The 22,908-nt window shown below is 36.6% G+C and overlaps 1 protein-coding gene across 2 annotated transcripts in view; it reads left to right on the forward strand.

Moving 5' to 3' along the window:
- LOC106876500 (AMP deaminase 2) overlaps positions 1–22,908 on the forward strand; it is an 87,837-nt gene that overhangs the window by 32,857 nt on the left and 32,072 nt on the right. For both annotated transcript variants that reach the window (XM_089338176.1, XM_089338177.1), the window contains exons 10-13: positions 2,260–2,386; positions 6,177–6,340; positions 9,483–9,603; positions 16,903–17,076. In XM_089338176.1, coding sequence (XP_089194302.1) covers positions 2,260–2,386; positions 6,177–6,340; positions 9,483–9,603; positions 16,903–17,076 — 586 coding nt within the window. The remainder of the gene's footprint in view (positions 1–2,259; positions 2,387–6,176; positions 6,341–9,482; positions 9,604–16,902; positions 17,077–22,908) is intronic.

Raw genomic sequence — 22,908 nt, forward strand, 5'->3', positions numbered from 1 at the left:
TTCTGTATTTGATGTAATTCGTTCTTATTGCTTGCTCTTGAGCAGCACAGATTAGTGCCTCCATTTCTAGTTTTAAATCACTTTTAGTCATCCATAGCCTTGTTAATGTAATATAGCAGTGACACAGTTTAGTTACCTCACCACTGTGACAAGCAGTGAATGAAATTTGGCTGCTACTTTTAGCAGGTCAAGTAAACACATAAAGGTTCCATTGTGAACTTGTTAAAGATATAACTAAACATGGAGTTGAACCCCGTTTACTGCAGTGAGAGCACAGAATTGTAAGCATAAAACCACATATATAGTTTTTGTTTATCTGAAAATCCAAGCATAATACAAGGTGCTGAAATGAATAGCCATATTTTGGTACTTTGCGTTACATATTCTTAGGAATTGTAGATCAGTTATTTTCAAATTTTTGTTTTTTCTTGAAGAAAGAAAAAACATTTTACTAGCTGTTGTTGTTTAACAACAAGTTAGTTCCACAGCGTGATCAAAGGCATTTGAGCCATGACCATCCTGTCTTTCTGTATATCTAAAAGAACTACATGATTCAATGTGTTCTTTTGCTCTTAAGAAGATGGTAAATTGTTAGTTGAGGAAGATTTATCACACTGGATAATACAGAAACAAAGATGTCTACCTCTGTACTCACTCTGTCCATGGCACCAATTTAAAAAAATGTACAATTTGCTTTATGTCTATATTGTACAGTTAGACATAAAGTACTTGTCTTTTTAAAGTTAAGAAAACGTCACAACTTACATACACATATATGCACATGTATGTGACTATGAATATGCAACCATTGGATGTACTATTTATAAATGTAGCATTCTGTTCTTTACTATTTTGCCACAATTGAACCCTTTAGCATTCAGTTTATTCTGTCAAATGTATTGCTTTTTTTATTCAAATGTTTTTGAATTAATCATGCGTTGTTTAAAACCTTTAAGATTTTGATGACGTGATTGTATATATTTTAAGAATGACATTGTAAGGTAAGTGTGAGAAGCTAGATTCTGCTGGTTTGAACATAAAACAGATTGAATATTTAGGCTGGATATTACTGGATTAAATACTAAAGGGTTAAATATGTACTAGTTTCTCTTCTGTTCAGATTGATATTCTAAACCTTAAAAATGACTGTTATAATGAGTTACTTCTATTTTAATGGTGTGTAATCTAACTGTATACATTTTAAGTTTTTATTCAGATGGTGTATATTTTAATAGTTTATATTTTAAGAAATTTATTCTAATGATGCTGAGCTTCACAGAGGAGATGACAAAGGACTGGAACAATTGGCAATTTGCTGTGCTTGAGAAGACCCATCCATCTCTGTAAAACTGAGGCCCTAAAAGTTTATGCTTATATCCCTGCACACACTTTGCTCCTGACAAATCTCTTCCCCACCAACAACTTCATCTTCATAACACTCATCATTCTTCACCTGTGTTCATTGCATTCCCCTCTCCTCCACTCAATCTCTAATTCTCCTTTCATACTCTCATGAACTTTCCTGGCACACACTCTGTTCCTAATGTATCTCTTTCTCCCCAACATCATATTTTCTTAAACCGCCCCCTGTCTCCACCTGTGTTCACTCACTGCATTCCCTTCCTCTCCATCTCCTGCAATACTTTTTGCACTCTCACAAACTTACCAGCCCACTCACCCTATCCAATCTCCCATACCACTTTGCTTACATATCCCTTCCTCTAACTTGAAGGTACACCTAACATGTCTTCACTACCTTCTCTCTCTCTCTTCCCTTTTTCTTTTCCAGCTAAGGTAGCCATGCATCTCCTCTACAGCAAAATACCTGTTTTTGTCCCTCTGTTCATACTCTAACCTCTCATCACCTGACACAAAGCCACCTCCCTCAATACTACTCCCACCCTCTGTTGAAGGGTCATGTCTTGCAAGTTACTTGGTGACCTCACTGTTGCTAGTGCCATGTAAAAAGCACCCAATGCACTCTGTAAACTGGTTGGTGTTAGGAAGAGCATCAACTTATAGAAACCATGCCAAAGTAGACAATAGAGCTCCTGTCAAATCATCCAACTCGTGCCAGTATGGAAAATAAATGTTAAATAATGATGATGATAATGATGACGACGACAATGGTATATACACTAAATCTGTATATAATAATGGTATACATTCTAATTGATGGCATATATTTCAAAACCACATGTTCTCAATGTGTATATTTTAATAGTACATTCTTTGTGTTTTTTTTTCCCTCTCTTCAAGTGATGTGTACCGTTCCAACAAGTTAGTGAGCAACTTCCAACAGATCTTAGAGAATATCTTTGAGCCATTGTTTGCTGCTACAAATGATCCTAAGAGTTATCCTCAGTTACATGCTTTCCTTCAGTATGTAAGTATCCTGGTGGCCCACAATTGCTGTTTTCCCTTTTATGTGTGTATATATATGTGTGTTTGTGTGTGTGTGTGTGTGTGTGTGTGGAAGGAAGATGTGTAGCATGTGATTGTTGCATTGACCATGACAGAGAAATTTGTCATGGCGATACCTGTTCAGAGGCCTACGCAAAGTTGTAGAAAGTGTATGGAGAGGCGTGTATGAGCTGCACACAAGTGTATGAGTGATTCAGGTGTTTCCAAGATGGCTGAAAAAATGTTGATATTGATGAATGTTCTGGGAGACCTGCAGCCAGCAGAACTGAGAAAAACATTGCAAATGTGCATGCAGCTGTGAGGGAAATCGTCGAATCACCATCCATGAGTTAGCAGAAGATATGCAGATTAGTTATGGCTCAGTTCAGTTCATTATCACTGAAGATTTTGGTATGAGACACGTGTCTGTGAAGTTTGTGCCAAAACTGCTTTCAGCTGACCAAAAAGACACTTGGGTTTCAGAAAGAATATTAGTAGAGATGCAAAAATGACTGAATAGATAAGTTATGATCTTCTAACTGCTCATTTGTGAGTTCAAATCCACTGCTAGTATGTCATTGTGTTTCTGGGCTGGACATTCAACTCAGCTAGGAACTAGGTAGTTAATGAAACAAGGACTATTTATTAGTGTTATGTACACTATAGTAAATCTAAATATATTCATTGTTTTATGTATGTGTGTGTATATAGGTATTGAAAACTTTCTCCTATTCATTGTAAAACTCATGCATATACTCACCCCACTGCATACATACTTACATACAAATATTCTATTGAAATAATATATTTCTAAATCTCTCAGAGAGATTTATGCAGTAGCAGCACAATAAAGTGATAATATGTTGTCAACTTAATGTAACAGTCCCATAAAAGGAAAGAATGCTACTGTTATTTAGCCCTAGGAAACACCGTTCCCTGTTGGACTTGACACATTACCTGTGTCCTTATGTTTTGAAAGTGGAGATAAGCACCTCCACCTAGCAAAGCCAGCATCCAGAGACTAGTTTCAGAGTCATTGCTCATCATCAGTCTGGAGTAGCCTGCTAGCTGTCAATGCTTATCTGCCTTTGAAAACATATATATTTCAAGTGAAATACATTCACTGATTTTTGAAAATAGAAATAATATATTTCTAAATCTCTCAGAGAGATTTATGCAGTAGCAGCACGTTAAAGTGATAGCATGTTGTCAACTTAATGTGACAGTCCATAAAAGGGAAGAATGCTACTGTTATTTTACTGGGTGGAGGTGCTTAAACACTTAACAACATTCTACACCAGAGGCAAGAAGTATGGCACAGTGGAGGTACAGTTTGTGACTGAACAGGACGCAATAAAGTGCTCCACATTGCCATTGAGGTTGGAAGAGTGGGCACTACTGCCAACCTGCTGTGGAAAACATGTGGCCGGAGTTAGGATTGGCAGAGTGCCCCCAGAAATCAATGAAGCGTGGCTGGTGGCAGCCATCCTCTTCAACACAGAGGAGGAGACCAATGTGATGAAGGTCATGAGGACAAAAGAGGTAAACTGGTTTGGATACGGCCTCGAGGTGATGGTCCAAATCAGTTTACCAGACCTGCATAAAATTGCAGATGAAATTATACTGCCTGAGGATGTTAAACTAAGAGTGGTAGTAGAGGGAAGACCTCCCATCTGCTACTACTGCGGAGTACGGGGACACATGAAAGCAAGGTGTCCCCAGAAACAAGAAGTAGAACAGGAGCTGCGAGAGGAGGAGGTATAACAAGGAGTGGTAGCACAAAGCCAAATAAGTGAAGAGATGGGAAATGTAGAAGGAAAATAATCAGTTGGAAAAAGAAAGAAGAAAAGAGATGAAAATGCATATTCACCACAAAAAAGCCCGCAAAAAAAAAAAGAAAAAGAGGAAAGGTAACATAGAGGAGATACAAATTGAAAGAATAGAAATAACAAAAATGAAAATTACAGAAGAAAAAAAAGTATGCAGAAAGGAAAGGAAGCAACAATAAAGAGTAAAAGAGAGATAGAGCAGGTTGAGACACAAAAACCAGGAACATCGGGAGAGAATAGAGACGGAAAATGGGAAGGAGTACCAAAAGGAAAAAACGTGAGGATGATGATAGAATATAAAAAGAGCATAGAAACAGAGAAACGGATCACTAAAATGAAAAATGTAATCAGAGTAAAATCATCGGGGAATGAGGATACCGAAGTGGAGGTGCTTATCTCCACTTTGAAAACATAAGGATATAGGAAATGTGTCAAGTACAACAGGAAACGGTGTTTCCTAGGGTTAAATAACAATAGCATTCTTTCCTTTTATGGGACTGTCACATTAAGTTGACAACATACTATCAAATATTCTATTATTCTATTATTTGTATCAATCATTTCACTGTGGCCATGCTGGAACATTGCCTTTAGTTGAACAAATTGACCTCAGGACTTATTCTTTGTAAGCCTAGTACATATTCTATCAGTCTCTTTTGCTGAACCACTAAGTTACAGGGACACAAACACACCAACATCAGTTGACAAGTGATGGTAGGCGGACAAATATAGACACACAAACACACACACACACACACACACACACACACACACACATACATACGTCGGGGTTTCTTTCAGTTTCCGCCTACCAAATCCACTCACAAGGCTTTGGTCAGCTCAAGGCTATAGTAGAAGACACTTGCCCAAGGTGCCACACAGTGGGACTGAACCCGGAACTATGTGGTTGATAAGCAAGCTACTTAGTTCTTTATTGCCCACAAAGGGCTAAACATAGAAGGGACAAACAAGGACAGACAAAGGGATTAAGTTGATTACATCGACTCCAGTGCGTAACTGGTACTCAATTTATTGACCAAGAAAGGATGAAAGGCAAAGTCGACCTTGGTGGATTTTCAACTCAGAATGTAACGGCAGATGAAATACCGCTAAGCATTTTGCCCAGTGTGCTAATGTTTCTGCTAGTTTAAATGTGCTCCCATTTACAATGCCATATGAGCACATCTTGCCAGGCCCTCCTGTCTTCCAACTCTGCCACCTACTATGATAACTAAATTAACTAAACACTGAAGATAACTAAACTTATATATTTCATACCCTTCTGCTGGATCCTTCTGACTTCCTACTTAATCTTTTCTGCTGCCCCCTTCCACCACTACTCTCCAGGTTGTTTGCTGCACCCATCTGGAAAGAAAATAATACGGGTGCAGGCATGTTATGCATATGAAGGACGATAGTTGGGTAAAGGAGTGTTGAGTGATCCAAGTGGGAGGAACCTGTGGAAGAGAAACCCTGGAGAAGACATGGGAAGAAGTGGTCAAGATGACAATGATCACAAAATGTGGTGAGTTGCCATGCTGAAGACCTCATAGAAACTAGCTTACAAAGTAATGATAACAGCAACAACAATGATGACAATGATGATGATGACAACAACAAAGATGATGATGATGATTAGTGCTTTAATTAGTTTCATACCATCTGGATATGGCCATGCTAGAGCATTTTTGTTTCATTGTTAGTATTATGCTGCCTGTTGTGAGTTGAGCTATTTTCTTTACCAAAGTTATGGGGTGACTGAAATGAAAGAATAAAAAAAGGGAGGATGTTCAATGAGTTGCTCTCTGCATTGGCAACAAAGGGCTCTCCCTCCTGCCCCATTCTCTCTGCAAAATGGAAACTGTAGGAATCCTTCATAAGTTTTTTTAAATTTCTTGAACTCTGATGTTTCTTGTTATTTGATTCTTGGCTTTTCTTTTATAGGTTTCAGGTTTTGATTCTGTGGATGATGAATCGAAATCTGAGCATGTGGTGTTTGATGCTGACAGTCCTTTTCCACACAACTGGACCGGTGATGAGAACCCACCATATAATTACTACTTGTACTATATGTTTGCTAACATGACCGTCCTCAATCAATTCCGCAGGTCAGCTTTATCATTTTTATCATTATTATTGTTATTATTATTATTATTATTATTATTATTATTATTGTTCAGTAGTTTTATTTTTATAACGTGCTTTCACTTCACTACCGAGCGCAGCTCTGTGCGCCTTGGGTATGTGCTGTGGTTTGCTGTGGTGCTCTTATGGTTACTGTATTGAAAGTGTTTTGCGTAGGATGTGTACAGTGCCCAGTAGTGCAATTTTCTGTATGTTATATATATTTGTAAGTCCTGGTGTTTTTGTTATGTATTTGTCTGAATATTTTTTTATTATACCTAAGGCACCTACTATGATAGGAATTGTTTCTGTTTTTAGATTCCACATTCGAGTTACCTCTATTTCCAGGTCTTTGTATTTTGAAAGTTTTTCCATTTCTTTTAGAGAAACATTGTCATCTGCTGGTATTGATACATCAATTAGAAAGCATTTTTTTTCTTCATGATCTTTGACAACTATATCTGGTCTATTGGCCTTAATTTCTCTATCTGTGTGTATTGGCATATCCCAGAGTATGGTTGCTTTCTCGTTTTCTGTGACCTTTTCTGGTGTGTGTTTATACCATCTTTTTTCTGTTGTTATTCCATAATGTTGGCATAGCTTCCAGTGTATATAGGTCCCAGCTCTGTCGTGTCTGTGGATATATTCCTTCTTAGCCAGGACTGGGCAGCCAGAGATAATATGATTTATTGTTTCTTGTCGATCTCCACATATTCTACAGTTACTTGTTATGTTTCTTTTCATTATATGTTTTTGGTAATTTCTGGTGGGGAGGCTTTGGTCTTGTGCAGCAATTAAAAATTCTTCTTCTTATTATTATTATTATTATCATTATTATTATTATTATCATCATTATTATTATTATCATTATTATTATTATTTTCATCATTATTATTATCATTATCATTATTATCATCATCATCATTATTATTATTATTATTATTATTATTATTATTATTATTATTATTATTATTATTATTATTATTATTAGTGTTGTTGTTGTTATTGTTGTTGCTTTTGTTGTTGTTGACAAGCATTACTGAATTGAGATTAAGTCTTAGTGACAAGTCTGTGACCGCACACAATTCTCATTCTCCAGTTTAACAAACCAGTTAATAATTTTCAAATTGATTGTTGTTTATCTGTATCCCTCCTATCTCCTCAGTCTATTTAAGTCGATGAAGGCCTTGGCTACTGCCCTTTCTTCTCAATTTGATAAGTAGAAATATAAATACAACAAAACTAAGTTTTCTTTCCAACAACAACAACATTTCATTGCCTAACATAAGGTAACTTCCAATCACTCTTTTCTGTTAACATAGATTTCTCATTCTCAATTCTTCTCACTGAAGACCTAGGTAAGCTATGTGTCATGTTTTCTCATCTTCCAATCTTTGCATGTGTAATTCTAAGAGAAAGCATATCATTTACTTTGATTAAGTGTAAGATAACCACCATTATTTCCACCACCACCACCACCACCAGCTCCTCTTCCTCCACATTGTCATCATCATTGTCATCATCATTATTGTCGTCGTTATGATGATCATTATTGTCTTGTCATCATCATTATTATCATCATCATCGTCATTGTCATTTTCATCATCTTCATCATCATATTTATACTCACTTCTGTGTAACCAATTTATAAATGCCTTGGTGCCATTAACAGTTGTCTATCCATCTTATATTTTATAATACTTTCATTAACTCAGTTGCTACATTTCCTGTGGTCAACTCCTGGTTTCTGTCTCTCATGGTGATGCTGGGTTTTAGCTATCTGATCCAGTCTGAGTACTAATCCAGTCTGTATCTGTTATATACCTTTCAAGATATTCCTACCCATTATATATCATAGTCAACATATAAATTGTTTTCCATGCTGGCATAAGTTAGATAAACTTGCTGTACAATCTCAATCCTGAATCAGATTATATATATATATATATATATATATATATATAATCTGATTCAGGATTGAGATTGTACAACAAGTAGTTCTGTTCTATATATATGATGGGCTTCTTTCAAATTCTGTCAACCAAATCTACTCACAAGGCTTTGGTCAGCCCAAGCCTTGGCGGAAAACACTTGCCCAAGCCTTAGCGGAAGACACTTACCCAAGAAGTTTGTATCTCAACCACATGGTTTCAGGTTCAGTCCCACTGCATGGCACCTTGGGCAACTGTCTTCCGCTAAGGCTTGGGCAAGTGTTTTCCGCCAAGGCTTGGGCTGACCAAAGCCTTGTGAGTAGATTTGGTTGACAGAATTTGAAAGAAGCCCATCATATATATAGAACAGAACTACTTTTAACCAACTCCAAAAAGAATGTCTGTTTGCTCACTACAGGATACAATATACCTGCATGATATTGCATAATATCCCTGGATTTCTGAAAGGGATCCGGTACTATATTTGAAAACAGACATCCTGAGATCTGATTTCATCCCTTCTCTTCATGTATTTCTTGATCTTCACCTAGGTGTGTCTGGTACTTGCTCACGACCCACCTAAATACCACACATGTACCTAGAATTCCTCATTGCATCTGAATTTGCAGACCTGTCTAACCTACATTAACATAGAGCAATTTTTAAAATCTTTTTCTCGTTTCAGTCATTAGACTGCAGCCATGCTGGGGCACCACTTTGGAGAAATTTTTGTCAGATGAATTGATCCCAGTACTTATTCTTTTTTTTAACGCCTATATTTATTCCTTTGCTGAACCTCTAAGTTACAAGGATGCAATCACACTCATACGAATAGTCAAGTGGTGGTGAGAAACAAACACAGACACAAAGATATATAAATACGCACACATATGCACGCACACACACATGCATGCACGCGCGCACACATGCTCGCACACACACACACACACACACACACACACACACACACACGACAGGCTTCTTTCAGTTTCTGCCTACCAAATTCACTCACAAGATTTTAGTGCACCCAGGCTATAGTGGTAGACACTTGCCCAAGGTGCAACATAGTGGGACTGAACCCAGAACCATGTGGTTGGAAAGCAAACTTCTTAAGCTTCTTATCACACAGCCACACTTGTGCCTACACATACATCTATTACGTATAGTATATTTCCATCCTTTGTTGTTGTTTCAGAGAACGTGGTTTCAATACATTTGTTCTTCGGCCACATTGTGGAGAAGCCGGCAATGTGACTCACTTGGTGGCTGGTTATATGCTCAGTGAAAGTATTGCTCATGGACTGGTCCTCAGAAAGGTAACTGAACACTCTTATATATATTCATACCAGATATGTCTATCAGTATATCTGTGTATAAAAGTGTGTGTGTGTGAGAGAGAGAGAGTGCATGTGCGAGTGTGTGTATGTATGAGTGAATATGTGTGAGTGTGTGTTAGAGGGTATGTGTGTGAGTGCATGTTTGTGAATGTGTGTTAAAGTGTGTGTGTGTGTGTGAGAGAGAGAGAGAGAGAGTACATGTGTGTGTGTGTGTGTTAGAATGTGTGTGTGTCTGTGTCTGTCAATTTGACATTTGCAGTGCAAGTAGGAAGAATCTCTCTCTCTCTCTTTGTCTCTCTCTCTCTCTCCCTCTCTCTCTCTTTCTCACTCACATGCCTGTACATGTATGCTTACACAGTTGTTCCTACACACACACACACACACACACACACTCTCTCTCTTTCTCTCTCTCTTTCTCTCTCTCTCTCTCTCTCTCTCTCTCTCTAAACCACAAAAGTCAACTCTACATTAACTATTGTGACAAAGTGATGTTACATGAACCAGAGAGATAATGACGGTGTGATGTTACATAGACCTGTGACATAACAAACAACAAAGCAATGTTACATGAACCAATAATGAAGTATCAATGTGACATGAATCTGGGACATAGTGACAATGTCATGTTACACAAATTTGTGACTGATAATATATTGTTACATGAACTTGTAATACACACTAAGCATTACACATCAAATCAAAATTTAACAAAACAAAAATATAAAGAATTTTCCTAGAAAAGAAACCCATTGTTGTGTGTGTGTGTGTGTGTGTGTGTGTTTGTGTTTTCCTGTGTTTATGTTTGTCCTCCACTACTGCTTGTCAACAAGTGTTGGTGTGTTTACATCCCACTAACTTAGTGGTTTGGCAAAAGAGACCAATAAAATAAGTACCAGGCTAAACAGAAAAATAAGTATTGAAGTCAATTTGTTCAACTAAAAGTTCTTCGTGGCAGTGCTCCAGCATGGTCACAGTCTAATGACTGAAACAAGAAAAAGATAAAGGTATTTCAATATGCATTTAAAGAAATGACAAGATAATAGGGATTATGTAATCGTTTTCAATACCTTACAGCGGTTTCTGCTATAAGATGTTGTGAACTCAGAGCTGAGTGCTTCTGCATCACCTTATAGCTTCCTTGAATTTTAGAAACTCTGAGGATGTTATGAGATGATGCACAAGCACTTATCTCTGAGTGCACTGCACCTTATAGCAGAAACAACTCTTAGCTAATGAAGTTGATTATGTAATTTCTGTCCCTTTAATATGAATTTCTTTAATTTCACTTTATTCTGAAGCATATGTATGTTGAGTTCTTACACTAGGCTGTCAGTATTGCTAAGCCTATTAGTATCACTATGTATAGGCCCAAGTATGGTTGTAGGTGCAGGTATAGTGTATAGTTAAAAAAGTTTTCTTTGTAGCTATGCAGTTTCAAGTTCAATCTCACTTTGGGTTGACTAATTGTGAGTGAAATTTGGTAGCTGGAAGCTGTGCAAAAGCCTGTGGTTCTGTGGTTCTATGGTTAAGAAACTTGCTTTCCAACCATGTGGTCTTGGGTTTAGTTCCATTGTGTAGCACGTTGAATAAGTGTCTTCTACTATTACCCTTGACCAACCAAAGCTAGTCGATTTGGTAGGCAAGAACTGAAAGAATCTCATTGTATATGTGTGTGTGTGTGTATATGTATGTATGTATATGTGTGTGTGTGTATATGCATGCATATATGTATGTATATATATGAGTGTGTTTGTGTTTGTATGTGCATTTGTCTATACTCTTGTCCAGACATCACGTGATGGTTGTAAATGAGCCTCACCATCATTATCATATTAGCAAGGTTGTTTATTTCCTATCTTCTGTGAAAAACACGTCTGGCTATAGAGAAACAGGTGAGGGTTGGTTTTTAACATTATTTGTATTATTTAACCCTAGAAGTAAGTATAAGACAGTAAGGTGAGGCATAGCATATAAATAGCTATTATCTTACTTTGCATGTCATATGTGTCAAAGAAATAATCGACAATTAAAATATATAACTAGAATTTCCACTCGTTAACACTTAAATAAATAAATATGTTAAGTCAGACACGGAATTCACTTAAAGTATTCCTTGTTATTTACTTTAAATTGAGATCATTGTCATCATCATCATCGCCATAATAATCATGCTTACTAGGAAACAGGTGAGGGTTGGTTGCAGGAAGAGCACCTGGTCAGAGAAAATCTGCTTCAGCAAATTCTGCCTGACCCATGTGAGCATGGAAAGTAGATGCCAAATGATGACGATGATGACGATGACGACAATGATGATGATGACGATGACAACAACATGTACGTGTGTGTGTATGTGTGTATGCATGCTTCACATTGCCACTGCTTGCAGGGTAGAAGTGACATTTGTTAATTCACTCACCCCTTAATTAATATGTTTCACAACTCATTGGTTCAACATGTGAAGACTAGTGGAATTCAATACTTTACTTGCAAACAAGTGAAGGGTTGGCATTGAGAATGGCATCCGTTCATAGAATACTGTCTCAAGAAGTCGTGTCCAAGTCAAGCTGGCATGATCATCACCAGCATGGTTATCACCTGCATGGTAAAGATGGTGATGATGATGATGATGATGATGATGATGACGATGATGATGATGATGATGACGATGATCTCAATATAAAGTAAATAACAAGGAATACTTTAAATGAATTCAATGTCTAACTTAACATATTTATTTGTTTAAGTGTTAACGAGTGGAAATTCTAGGTATATATCTTAATTGTCGATTAAGTAAGATAATAGCTATTTATATGCTATGCTTCACCTTACTGTCACTATAGCCTTGTGAGTGGATTTGGTAGACGGAAACTGAAAGAAGCCCGTTGTATATATGTATATGTGTGTATATGTTTGTGTATCTGTGCTTGACAACCGAGGCTGGTGTGTTTATGTCCCCGTAACTTAGTGGTTCGGCAAAAGAGACTGATAGAATAGGTACTAGGCTTACAAAGAATAAGTCCTGGGGTCGATTTGCTCGACTAAAAGGCGGTGCTCCAGCATGGCCACAGCCAAATGACTGAAACGAGTAAAAGAGTAAATCTGTTTCAAATCTCACCCTGATTTTAATGAAGTAGAAACACATTGCATAACATAGTCCTTGCTTACTTGCTTAAAGTTGTCCCCTAGATCTGATGATCACCAAAGTTATCGTTGATATTCCTAAAATGATGGAGTGTTTGGCTGGAAACTGTTTAAATGCACATCTGCTCATTTAGGGATAACCTGGAGCTATACAGCAACAATTCTGTTTTCCAAATTGACAACTGCAAATTAGAGAGATATATTGTAGTAACAATGAGATGATGTAACTTCAGCGTTGCAATCTAGTGGAACACTTATTGAAGAATTGATGACAAGAATGAATATGAACCAGTACTAGTAATGGGATTACGATGAGGTACTACTTAGATTACAATGAAGTACTTCTTATTTTTATTCTGGATACATTTACACATCTGCTTGCTCATGTCATTAGCAAAGAATTACCTCTTTATGATCATAAAATAATTGTTATGTAACTTACACACTTCATTAACACTGTTTCTTTAATTTAAGCGTACATTTGAGTCTAGTAATTTAAAATCTTTCTTGCTTCTTGTTATAATAGTTAAATTGACATTGTTATCTCCCTTTACTCTAGACACTGTTGTTCCTCGTATATCTTAATATATAAAGCTGAAGTTGTGTGTCTGTGTGAAGCCTTTTTAAAAGTTTATAGAAATCCACATTTTCCACTTTTTTGTAAAAATTTTTACATCAATGGAATTTTCTCGATGTGAACTTTCCAGTGCAGTAATTATAAATATATAAAATTGTGTGATTATTTGATTCAGGAGTTAGGGGTTCAATACTTCATTTTACTAAATGTAAAATTACTTTAGTGCCAGTCTTATGGTTTTATTGAAAACTATATCCTAGTATATGACTGGTACTTTAGTTTTATCAATCCCAGAATGATGAAAGTCAGCATTCACTCAATCAGGATTTGAAATCAAAATGTAAAACAACAAAAGTAAATACTGTAAAGTATTTTTTCTCATTGTTCCACTACCCATTCTGCCATCCACCACAATTTACTACTACTACTACCACTAAGCCAAAAGAATAAATCCCTCGTTTTATAAATAACTAGCAGCTAAGCCTGGTTTCACTCGGTCAGAGAGCGATGCGAAGAGAGAAACGAAGACATTAAAAAGAGGAAGAAGTGGATACAAAGTGGTGTTTGGGTGACGGATCTTGGTAGAAAAAAAAAGAATGTCATGGTGAGTTAGTAAGGAGAGCAAAGCAAGACTGGACTTACGTGGGCTGACAGGACGATGAAAAAATTGCGGAGTTGAAATTGGAGCAGTTGAAGTTGCCGTTGTTATCATTAGAGTGCCTCTTGGTAGACAACATTCTTTGTCCTTTCCTCAGGTGCGCAAATAGAAAGACCCTGGAGACAGCCAACATACAGTTGTGCGTGTGAGAATACTTGATCTGTCAGATTCAAACCAACCGCTTGCACTGATTGTCCCTGCGCCTTGATCCCAATACAGAATAATTAACCATATAATATCTTTTTTATTTTTCATATTTTTATATTATCACTAGAAGTATAACCCGACCTTGTCCGGGTGTGACTTATTACGCCATCTATGATAAGTCTTGCTAGGTGAAAATCAACTAAAAAAGAAAGCCTTACAATGAAAAAACCCTTATGATGTAAATATGTTCATAATTCAAAAGACGATGAAATTAATAGGGAAAGTCTGAAGGCTGTTTTGCGTAAAATTATTAAGCGTATGTAAACTTCATCCGTCTAATTGGCTATAGAAATGATTGTGAAAACAACTTTTTGCGCTGCCCTGATTATACATTGCAGGGTAATCCCTTTTCGCAGGAGCTAGGACGGCAATTTCTGATGAAGCAATTGCTGGCGATCTGTTGGTACACAGTTTTGCCAGAATTCTATCAGATTGGGCAGAAGATGTTGATGCACCATTTTGCATTATGTTCAAAGTAGCTTCTGGAATGTCATTTTAAACCGGTTGCTTCCTTTCCCCAGCAAGCTCCCTTCTTTGGAGGCATAATCTATGTATATATTAAACAGAATAACAAAAGGTATGATAGATGGCAGGGTCGGTACTTTTCACATATCTGTAATTTTTCAGATTAACACCCGCACGATTACCCAACCCTAATCCTAACACTAACCCTAACATTAACCCTAAACCCTAACCCTAAAACCCTAACCCTGACCCTAAAACCGTAACACTAATCCTAACCCTAACCATAACCCTAAACCCTAAATCCTAACCCTGACCCTAAAACCCTAACCCTAACACCCTAGTGAAAATCGTCGTATATTTACAAAATATTGACGAACATGAGTTATATTTTACTGAATGATTGTGTACTTGCATGTGTATGCGTTTGAGAGAGCAAGAGAGGAAGAGGTAGGGAGAGGGGGAGAAAGGGCTAGAGGTAGTTAAAAGTTTTCTTATGACGGCTTCTCTTCACTGCCTATTACTTCATTAGAAATCTATGGATTTGTGTGTGTGTACGTGTGTGTGTGTTGTAAAGGAATTTATATGAACAGAATTAGAGCATTTGTGTAAAGTAAAATATACATACTGATATAGCATCATCATCATCATCATTTTATACTCAGTTTGTGCAGGTAAAAGATGTGTTGTTATAGTTTGAGTTAGTTCTTATTGGCCTCACTCATATATTTCAAAAACAAAATGTGTGAACAAGATGGTTTGAGGACCATGTATCACTTATACTTTCCATTTTAACATGGTTTCTATGGCCAAATGCCCTTCCTAACATCAACCACTTTACAGGGTGTAGTGGGTGTATTTTTATCTGAGCACAGCACTAGAAAGATTGCCTTGTTTCCAGACAAAACTGAAGGTCCTCCCTACTCCATATTGTTTCCACTTGTTCTGAGCAATATGATAGAGAGGACCATAGAAGAAGGAATGGTAAAAGAGAAAGAATGAGGATGAGAATGTGTTAGAAGAAAGACTAAGATGTTAAACCTGTCACCTAACTTTAGGTGCACAACCCAATGTTGGATATGTCACATAATATTAGCCCTGTCACCCCATATTAGTCTTATCACCCAATGTCAGCCCTTATGACTCAATGTTAACCCTATTACCCAATATTAGTTCCCCTTACCAATGTTAACTCTACTAATCACTGTTAATTCAAATACATTATGTTAGGATCTACTAACCAATATTAACCATATCATAGCTGGCAAGCAGGCCAAATCATTAGCACAATGGACAAAATGTGTAATGGAATTTCTTTCAGCTTTATGCTCTGAGTTCAAACTCTGCAGATGTCAACTTTGCCTTTAACCCTTTAGCATTCAGATTACTTTGTCAAAAGTGATGTTTATTTATTCACATTTCTTAAATTTAATCATGTATTATCTTGTAGCTTCAACATTTTGAGGATGTGATTGTTTATTTTTAGATAACATTGTAGGGTAGGTGTGAGAAGCTGAATTTGGCTAGTTTCAACATAAAATATGTAGAATATTTTGGCCAGATATATAGATGGTTTAAATGCTAAAGGGTTAAGGTAGTGAGCTGACAGAATTGTTAGCATACTGGGTAAAATGCTTTGTGGTATTTCGTCCATCTTTATTTTCTTAGTTCAAATGCTACCAGGCTCAGTTTTGCCTTTCGACCTTTCGAGGTCTATAAGATAAGTACCAGTTGAACATTGGGGTTGATGTAATTGACTTACTTGCTCCCCGAAATTTCTGGCATCCATCATCATCATCATCATCATTTAACGTCCGTCGTCCATGCTGGCATGGGTTGGACAGTTTGACCAGTGCTGACAAACTGGGGAACTGCACTAGACCCCAGTTTAATTTGGCATGGTTTCTATGGCTGGATTCTCTTCCTAATGTAAAGCATCCAACACACCTTACAGAGTGTGCTGGTTACTTTTACATGGTACTGCATGGGTGCTTCTACGTGACCAAAATTTGAAACCAGAATTAGCCACATCATCCAATGTTAGCTCCATTACTTAATGTCATTCCTGACATCCAAAAGTTTCAAAGTGACAGTCAATATTTGTAAACTAATGGCATCATTTTTTATTTTCATATAAGAAAACAGAAAACCCATTCTGTAAGATTGACATTTTGGCAGTTTGTTTCATGAGTTTGGTCATTGAATCTTATTATTATTATTTGTTTCTCACTAGGTTCCAGTTCTTCAGTACCTCTACTACCTGGCTCAGATTGGTATTGCCATGTCACCACTCAGCAACAATTCACTTTTCTTGAATTACCACAGAAATCCTTTGCCGGAATATTTTGCCCGAGGACTTAATGTTTCCATTTCAACAGATGACCCACTTCAGTTCCACTTCACAAAGGTCAGTTTCTCTACCTTCTTCGGATCTATTTTAAAACGGGGACACCAGTATTTTCTTAACGAAACACTAACGAAACACTTTGAAACTTGGGACACTGGTAGAATGTGTCATATAAAACATCTTTTACTCTTAGTCTTCTTAACAAAAAAACGTACATCGCAAGTTATTCCATGTTAAAGTTGTCGTATTTCTGTAATTTCAACCAATCACTGACGTCTATTCAGCTGAATAGAGTTACTGCTGGGCGGTCGTAAAAATGTTATTCCCTGTGACATATTTCATCCGGTTTAATCGTAATTTATACGCATATATTGTTTATATGATAAATTACGCTGTGCGTATCTATGTGTGTAACAATTTTAGAGTTCGGATTCTAGAGTTAGGGTTAGTTTTAGGGTTAGGGTTACAGTTACAGTTAACAGTCTAGTTAGGGTTAGGGTTAGGGTTAGGGGATTAATACGAGAAACACCGTTACAGCGCTAACTGTTTTCAACTGAATAGACGTCAGTGATTAGTAGAAATTATCAAAATAAGACAATTTTTTACATGAAATAAATTCGAATACAAAAATATTTTTCTGTTCTATAACACAAAATAGATAAGTATACGAAGTTTGAAAGTCTTTCCGTACCAAAAACACTACATAAAACATAAATGAAAACTGGTGCCCCCGTTTTGAACTAGATCCCCTTCTTCTGTTATTCATTTAAAAAAAAAAATTATTGAATGAACAGCACCTGTTTATCTGCCCACAAGCACTCAGGCTGTCTGTCTTTGTCTGTCTGTCTGTTTTTGCCTATTTGTCTGTCTCTGTCTCTCTCTCTCTCTCTCTCTCCCCACTACTCATATAAAAATGTAACTCATCAGCCGTGATTATGAGTATTCCACCTTTCTAAGCAAATGAACTTTTTATTCATTGAGTCATAGCATAACTGTCTGAGTATACCACAAGTACTTGTCTTGTTAACATAACCCTCAAGCAATATCAGCATGCCACTGTGTGTGTGTGTGTGTGTGTCAGAGCTGGGCCCTTTAAATTACTCCATCAGACAGGTATATATGTAGTTTCTATCTACCTAGTTTTCCATCTACCTAGTTTCCCCTTGAAAACAAGGTTTGGACTGAAGGTAGACACAGAAGGTGCTACACAGTGGAAATGGTATTCTTTTACATGGTGGGTGTGAAAAGACTGTTGAAGCCACCTATAAAATTAAAGTAATAAATTCTGTTAATCAGAAGTTGAGTTAAATAGGTGCAGGCATGGCTGTGTGGTTTAGAAGTTCTCTTCCAAACAATAAGGCTTCATGTTCAGTTCCAGTGTGTGGTACCTAAGGAAAGTATCTTCTACTATAGCTTTTGGGGTTGACAAAAGCCTTGTAAGTGGATTTGGTAGATGGATACTAAAAAAAAAAAGCCATTCTCTCTCTCTTGTCTCTTTCTTTTTCCCTCCCTCTCTCTCTCTTCATATATATATATATATATATATATATATATATATATATATATATATTTATACACATACAATATAATGTATATAATATATATAATATATAATATAATGTGTATAATATATATAATATACTGTATATATTAATATAATATATATATATATATATATATATATAATTTATTTTGTTTTATTTATGATCCTTTGTAAGTCAGCTTATTGCTTATACGAGAAGCATTCTACATTATAAGCTGGTTCTTTGTATTGTCAAGTAGCAAACTACAACTACCAAAATGTATTTTGAAGGAAATAAGCAAAATGGAGATTAAAAAGTGAGGCACCTTTTGACACATCTGCATCTATGATGCAGCACTACTGTTTGTACAGTGTCTCACCCATGAGGCACTGGTGCATGATGGGTTGAAATGATTGTAGTGAATAATAAAGAGTCTCGTGAATTCCATTTTCTTTCTCTCATATCTTATAAACTCTACGAACATGAAGGAATTCCTGAAGTAAATCCAATGGCACTTATAGCCATACTGTTGATGACATCAAGTAGCTGTATATATTGTATGGGTTTTAAATGGCATACCACAAGATGTATACAGAAATTTAAAATAAATACTTTTATAATACAATGAATATTATATATATATATATATATATATATATATATATATATATATTTAATTATATGTATTTATTTTCTCCTAATTAAGAATAATTCAGATAAAATAAATGGGTTAATAGAAACCAGGGTAGCAAAGATCACAAAATAACTGTAGTGTAACTCCTGTTTGTGAGGCAGAAACTCCTTGATATTTTGGGTATTTGAGTATATATAAATTTAAAGAATGGAATAAACGCATGTTATAACTGCATACTTTTATTCCAACATATGTTTCGAAGAATTACAATTTATGCGATCCATAGGAATCAGCGATGTTAAAAAAAAATATATATATATATAGATGTGATCCAAAAATCTTCAGTATAGGAAACACTTAGTAATGCTCAAATGATTTGAACCTATACTCCAAAATTATTACCAAGGACCAAGTCTGTGGAGTAAAGAGTGGCTATAAGAGGAATCCAGGTAAGCAGATATGGAGATAATGATGCAAATAAACAAATAAGACTGCTTGGGTTAGATATATGAAATATACATTGATGTATACATGTAAATAGAGAGAAAGCAAAGACTGAACATTTTCAGACAATTAATATTCATGTGTAATTATATAGATAGCTATTTAACAGAGCAAACTTACACAGAGTACAAAAACACAGAAAAATTAAAGGGGAGAAGGTCTGGTGTTACAGGTCCAACTGCTGTTTCTGGGGACTCAGATTTAATTCATAATGTTAGCAGATGTAGTTCACAAAAATATGCAACCAGTAACAGAAGCTAATAAACATTGGATAGATTTGGTTCTGTCTTCAGGGTGGAGAGATAAGAATCTAGTATTTCAAATCATAATGCAAGGAAATTTAAAGGTAGAATGGGTGAAGAGGAAGGCAAGCAGTAGTGGAGGGAGGAAGTAAGTAGTTTGATGGTAGTGTGGGGGGTATTGAAGCAAGCTTGCTTCAATACTCCCCACTCAGTAGTTGTAAAGAAGCATACCGTCAGACAAGTGGTGTTCTTTGTTTCCAATCTTCTGTGAAACATGTGTCTGGTCATGGAGAAATATGATTTTCATTGGAAACTGGTGGAAGTTGGCAACTGGAAGGATATCTGGCTGTAGCAAAGTGGGCCCCAATGGATTCCATCTGACCCATGCAAGCATGGAAAGGTGAAAGCTAACCAATGATAGTAGAAGTTATATACCTCCTAGAAAGTTCCCAGTCTTGCTGTATATCTGTGTCTTACAGTGGTGACAGAACTTGTAAGTGTTCATTGTGTATTGGCTATAGAAAATAGTCCAATACTGGGGCATATAAGCCCTCAACAGAAAAAAATGGGAATCAGACCCACACCAATTATTATTTACAAAATTTTTACTCATCAGCATTTCTCAATTTAATGCAGAATATATTGAATCATATCCATATGCTTTATAAATATTCTCGATCTCCTTATGAAGGTGGTTTCTGTCATCAAATCACAAGGCTTTCAGCTGCTTATTCACTGCCAAAGTATATGTTTATTAAACATATGGCTCATAAAGTTTATTTGGATAACCCTACTTGTTAGCTGCCTTCCCACCATATAACCATCACATTGTGTCATGGTGACATCAATGCTTTCACTTTCTATAAAACTCCCTGTTTTTATTTACATTCACAATGAGGGTAACATTTATACCTTGCTGTCTTAAGACTACCGTTGTGAACCCCTTGCTAGTGAAGCTACTTCTTACATCATTGAGATACATAGCTTCTTAGCAATAGTGAGGGCAGCCAGCCTAATGTTTAGGATATTCCAAACAAACTCATTAGAAGAAAGAATGAAGACTGATAGAAGGTAGAAGCCTGTCTATTACCAGTGGCATGAGAAAATGCACTCAGTCCATTGTGTAAAGTGAAGAAGCAGGGTAGCTTTTAGTCTTATTGGAGACAATCTGTCTAGTACTAGTGACACAGTAACTGTTATAAAGTGGCTGGTGATGAGAAAGATATGAAATTTTGTCAAAAATGTTCAAAGTAAACTGTGTTCTGTGTGAGAAATTACACCAGTATACAAGTTTCAAACTGTTTAATTAAAAAAATTAATTAAAAAATCTGTGAGCCAAAATGAACAGATCCAGATAGGATTCCAACTACAACTATAAATAAAAATTACACAATAACAAAGATGACTGTTTTTTCTCTGTTGCTTAGTTGTTCAAGAAAGGAAGGGTCATGAATGAAAGACTAGACACTGTGTGGACCTGTCCAACTCATGCCAACGTGTAGTACAGTGGAGGCACATGGCTTAGTGGTTAGGGTGTTGGACTCATGATCATAAGACTGTGGTTTCGATTCCTAGATTTGTATTCTTGAGCAAAACACTTCATTTCACATTGCTCCAGTCCGCTCAGCTGGCAAAAATGAGTAATCCTACGATGGACCAGTATCCCATCCAAGTGGGGAATATATATGCCATGAAACCAGGGAAACTGGCCCTCATGAGTAAGTATGACTCAAGAAGGTAACTTTATTAATATGTAACACTCCTTCCCAACATATGACAATAATGATGGTGGTGATGACGAAGAGGGTGGCAGCAGCAGCAGCAGTGGTGATTTGTCCCAAGGCAGTCTTTCCTATATATTGCATATCGTTTCAACAACAGTGTCTTACTACATTGGAAGTTAGTACTTTAATGACATTGGGGTCGGGGTGGGGACACACACAGCTGATTACACATATAATCATCTGTTGTAATGTAATTAACATTTATGAATCATATCTTGTATGTATGTATATGTTATTCTTTTACTTGTTTCAGTCAGTTGGCTGTGGCCATGCTGGAGCACTGCCTTGAAGGGTTTTAGTTGAACAAATCGACCCCAGGATTTATTTTTTTTAACCCTAGTACTTATTCTATCAGTGTCTTTTGCTGAACCGCTAGGTTACAGGGATGTAAACACACCAACACCAGTTGTCAGGTAGTGTGGTGGGACAAACACAAACATAAAGACTCGCACATAAATACATACATACATACATACATACATGTATATATATAGGAAAATGTAAAAAAGCCAGAATGCTGAACTGGGAGCATAATTTAATTAAGATTTTTTCTAACCGGTTTTCATTGCGATGTTAGGTTTAAAAAAAGGGTTAAAAGTTTGTGTTAAGCAGGAAATGTGGTGTCAAAACAGGAAGTGTGTGTAAGGGGAGACAAGTGTTTTTAGTTAGAGTTATGAACTCTTTTTTTCAAAACAGGAAGTTTGTGTCTGTTCATAGAGAAATAAGGTCACTGAGGGGTGTGTGTGTTAAGAAATGGTTGGAATTTCTCTATGAAAAGATTCTCCTTGTTGATTCTTTCTTGTATGGAGATTCTGTCTTTACATTGATAGAAAGGGAATATAATGAATTTAGGGTTTTTGTTTCTGGCGCAAGAGTCTATGTGGCCACTGAGTGGAATTTGGCGGTATTGAGGGAGGTTTATTTGTTCCTTATGGACAGCTACTCTTCTACGTAATGGGAGGCTCGTCTGTCCGATATAGAAGTTTTGGCAACCTGCGCAAGTAAGGACATAAATGAGGTTACTCGAGGAACAAGAGAAATTGGTTTTAATTTTAAACTTTGTTCCTCGTTTGAAGGTAAATTCAGAGCCTTCAAGTAGGTAAGGGCAGGTGCCACAATTAGGGCGTGCACATTTTTTAACTGATGGGGGTGGAAGTGGTGTATCCACCCAACAATACCCCTACCCCCACCCCTTCTACCACAAT

Source organism: Octopus bimaculoides, chromosome 20 (assembly GCF_046866305.1).
Source record: "Octopus bimaculoides isolate indiv1 chromosome 20, ASM4686630v1, whole genome shotgun sequence".
In the NCBI taxonomy this organism is placed as follows: Eukaryota; Metazoa; Mollusca; class Cephalopoda; order Octopoda; family Octopodidae; genus Octopus; species Octopus bimaculoides.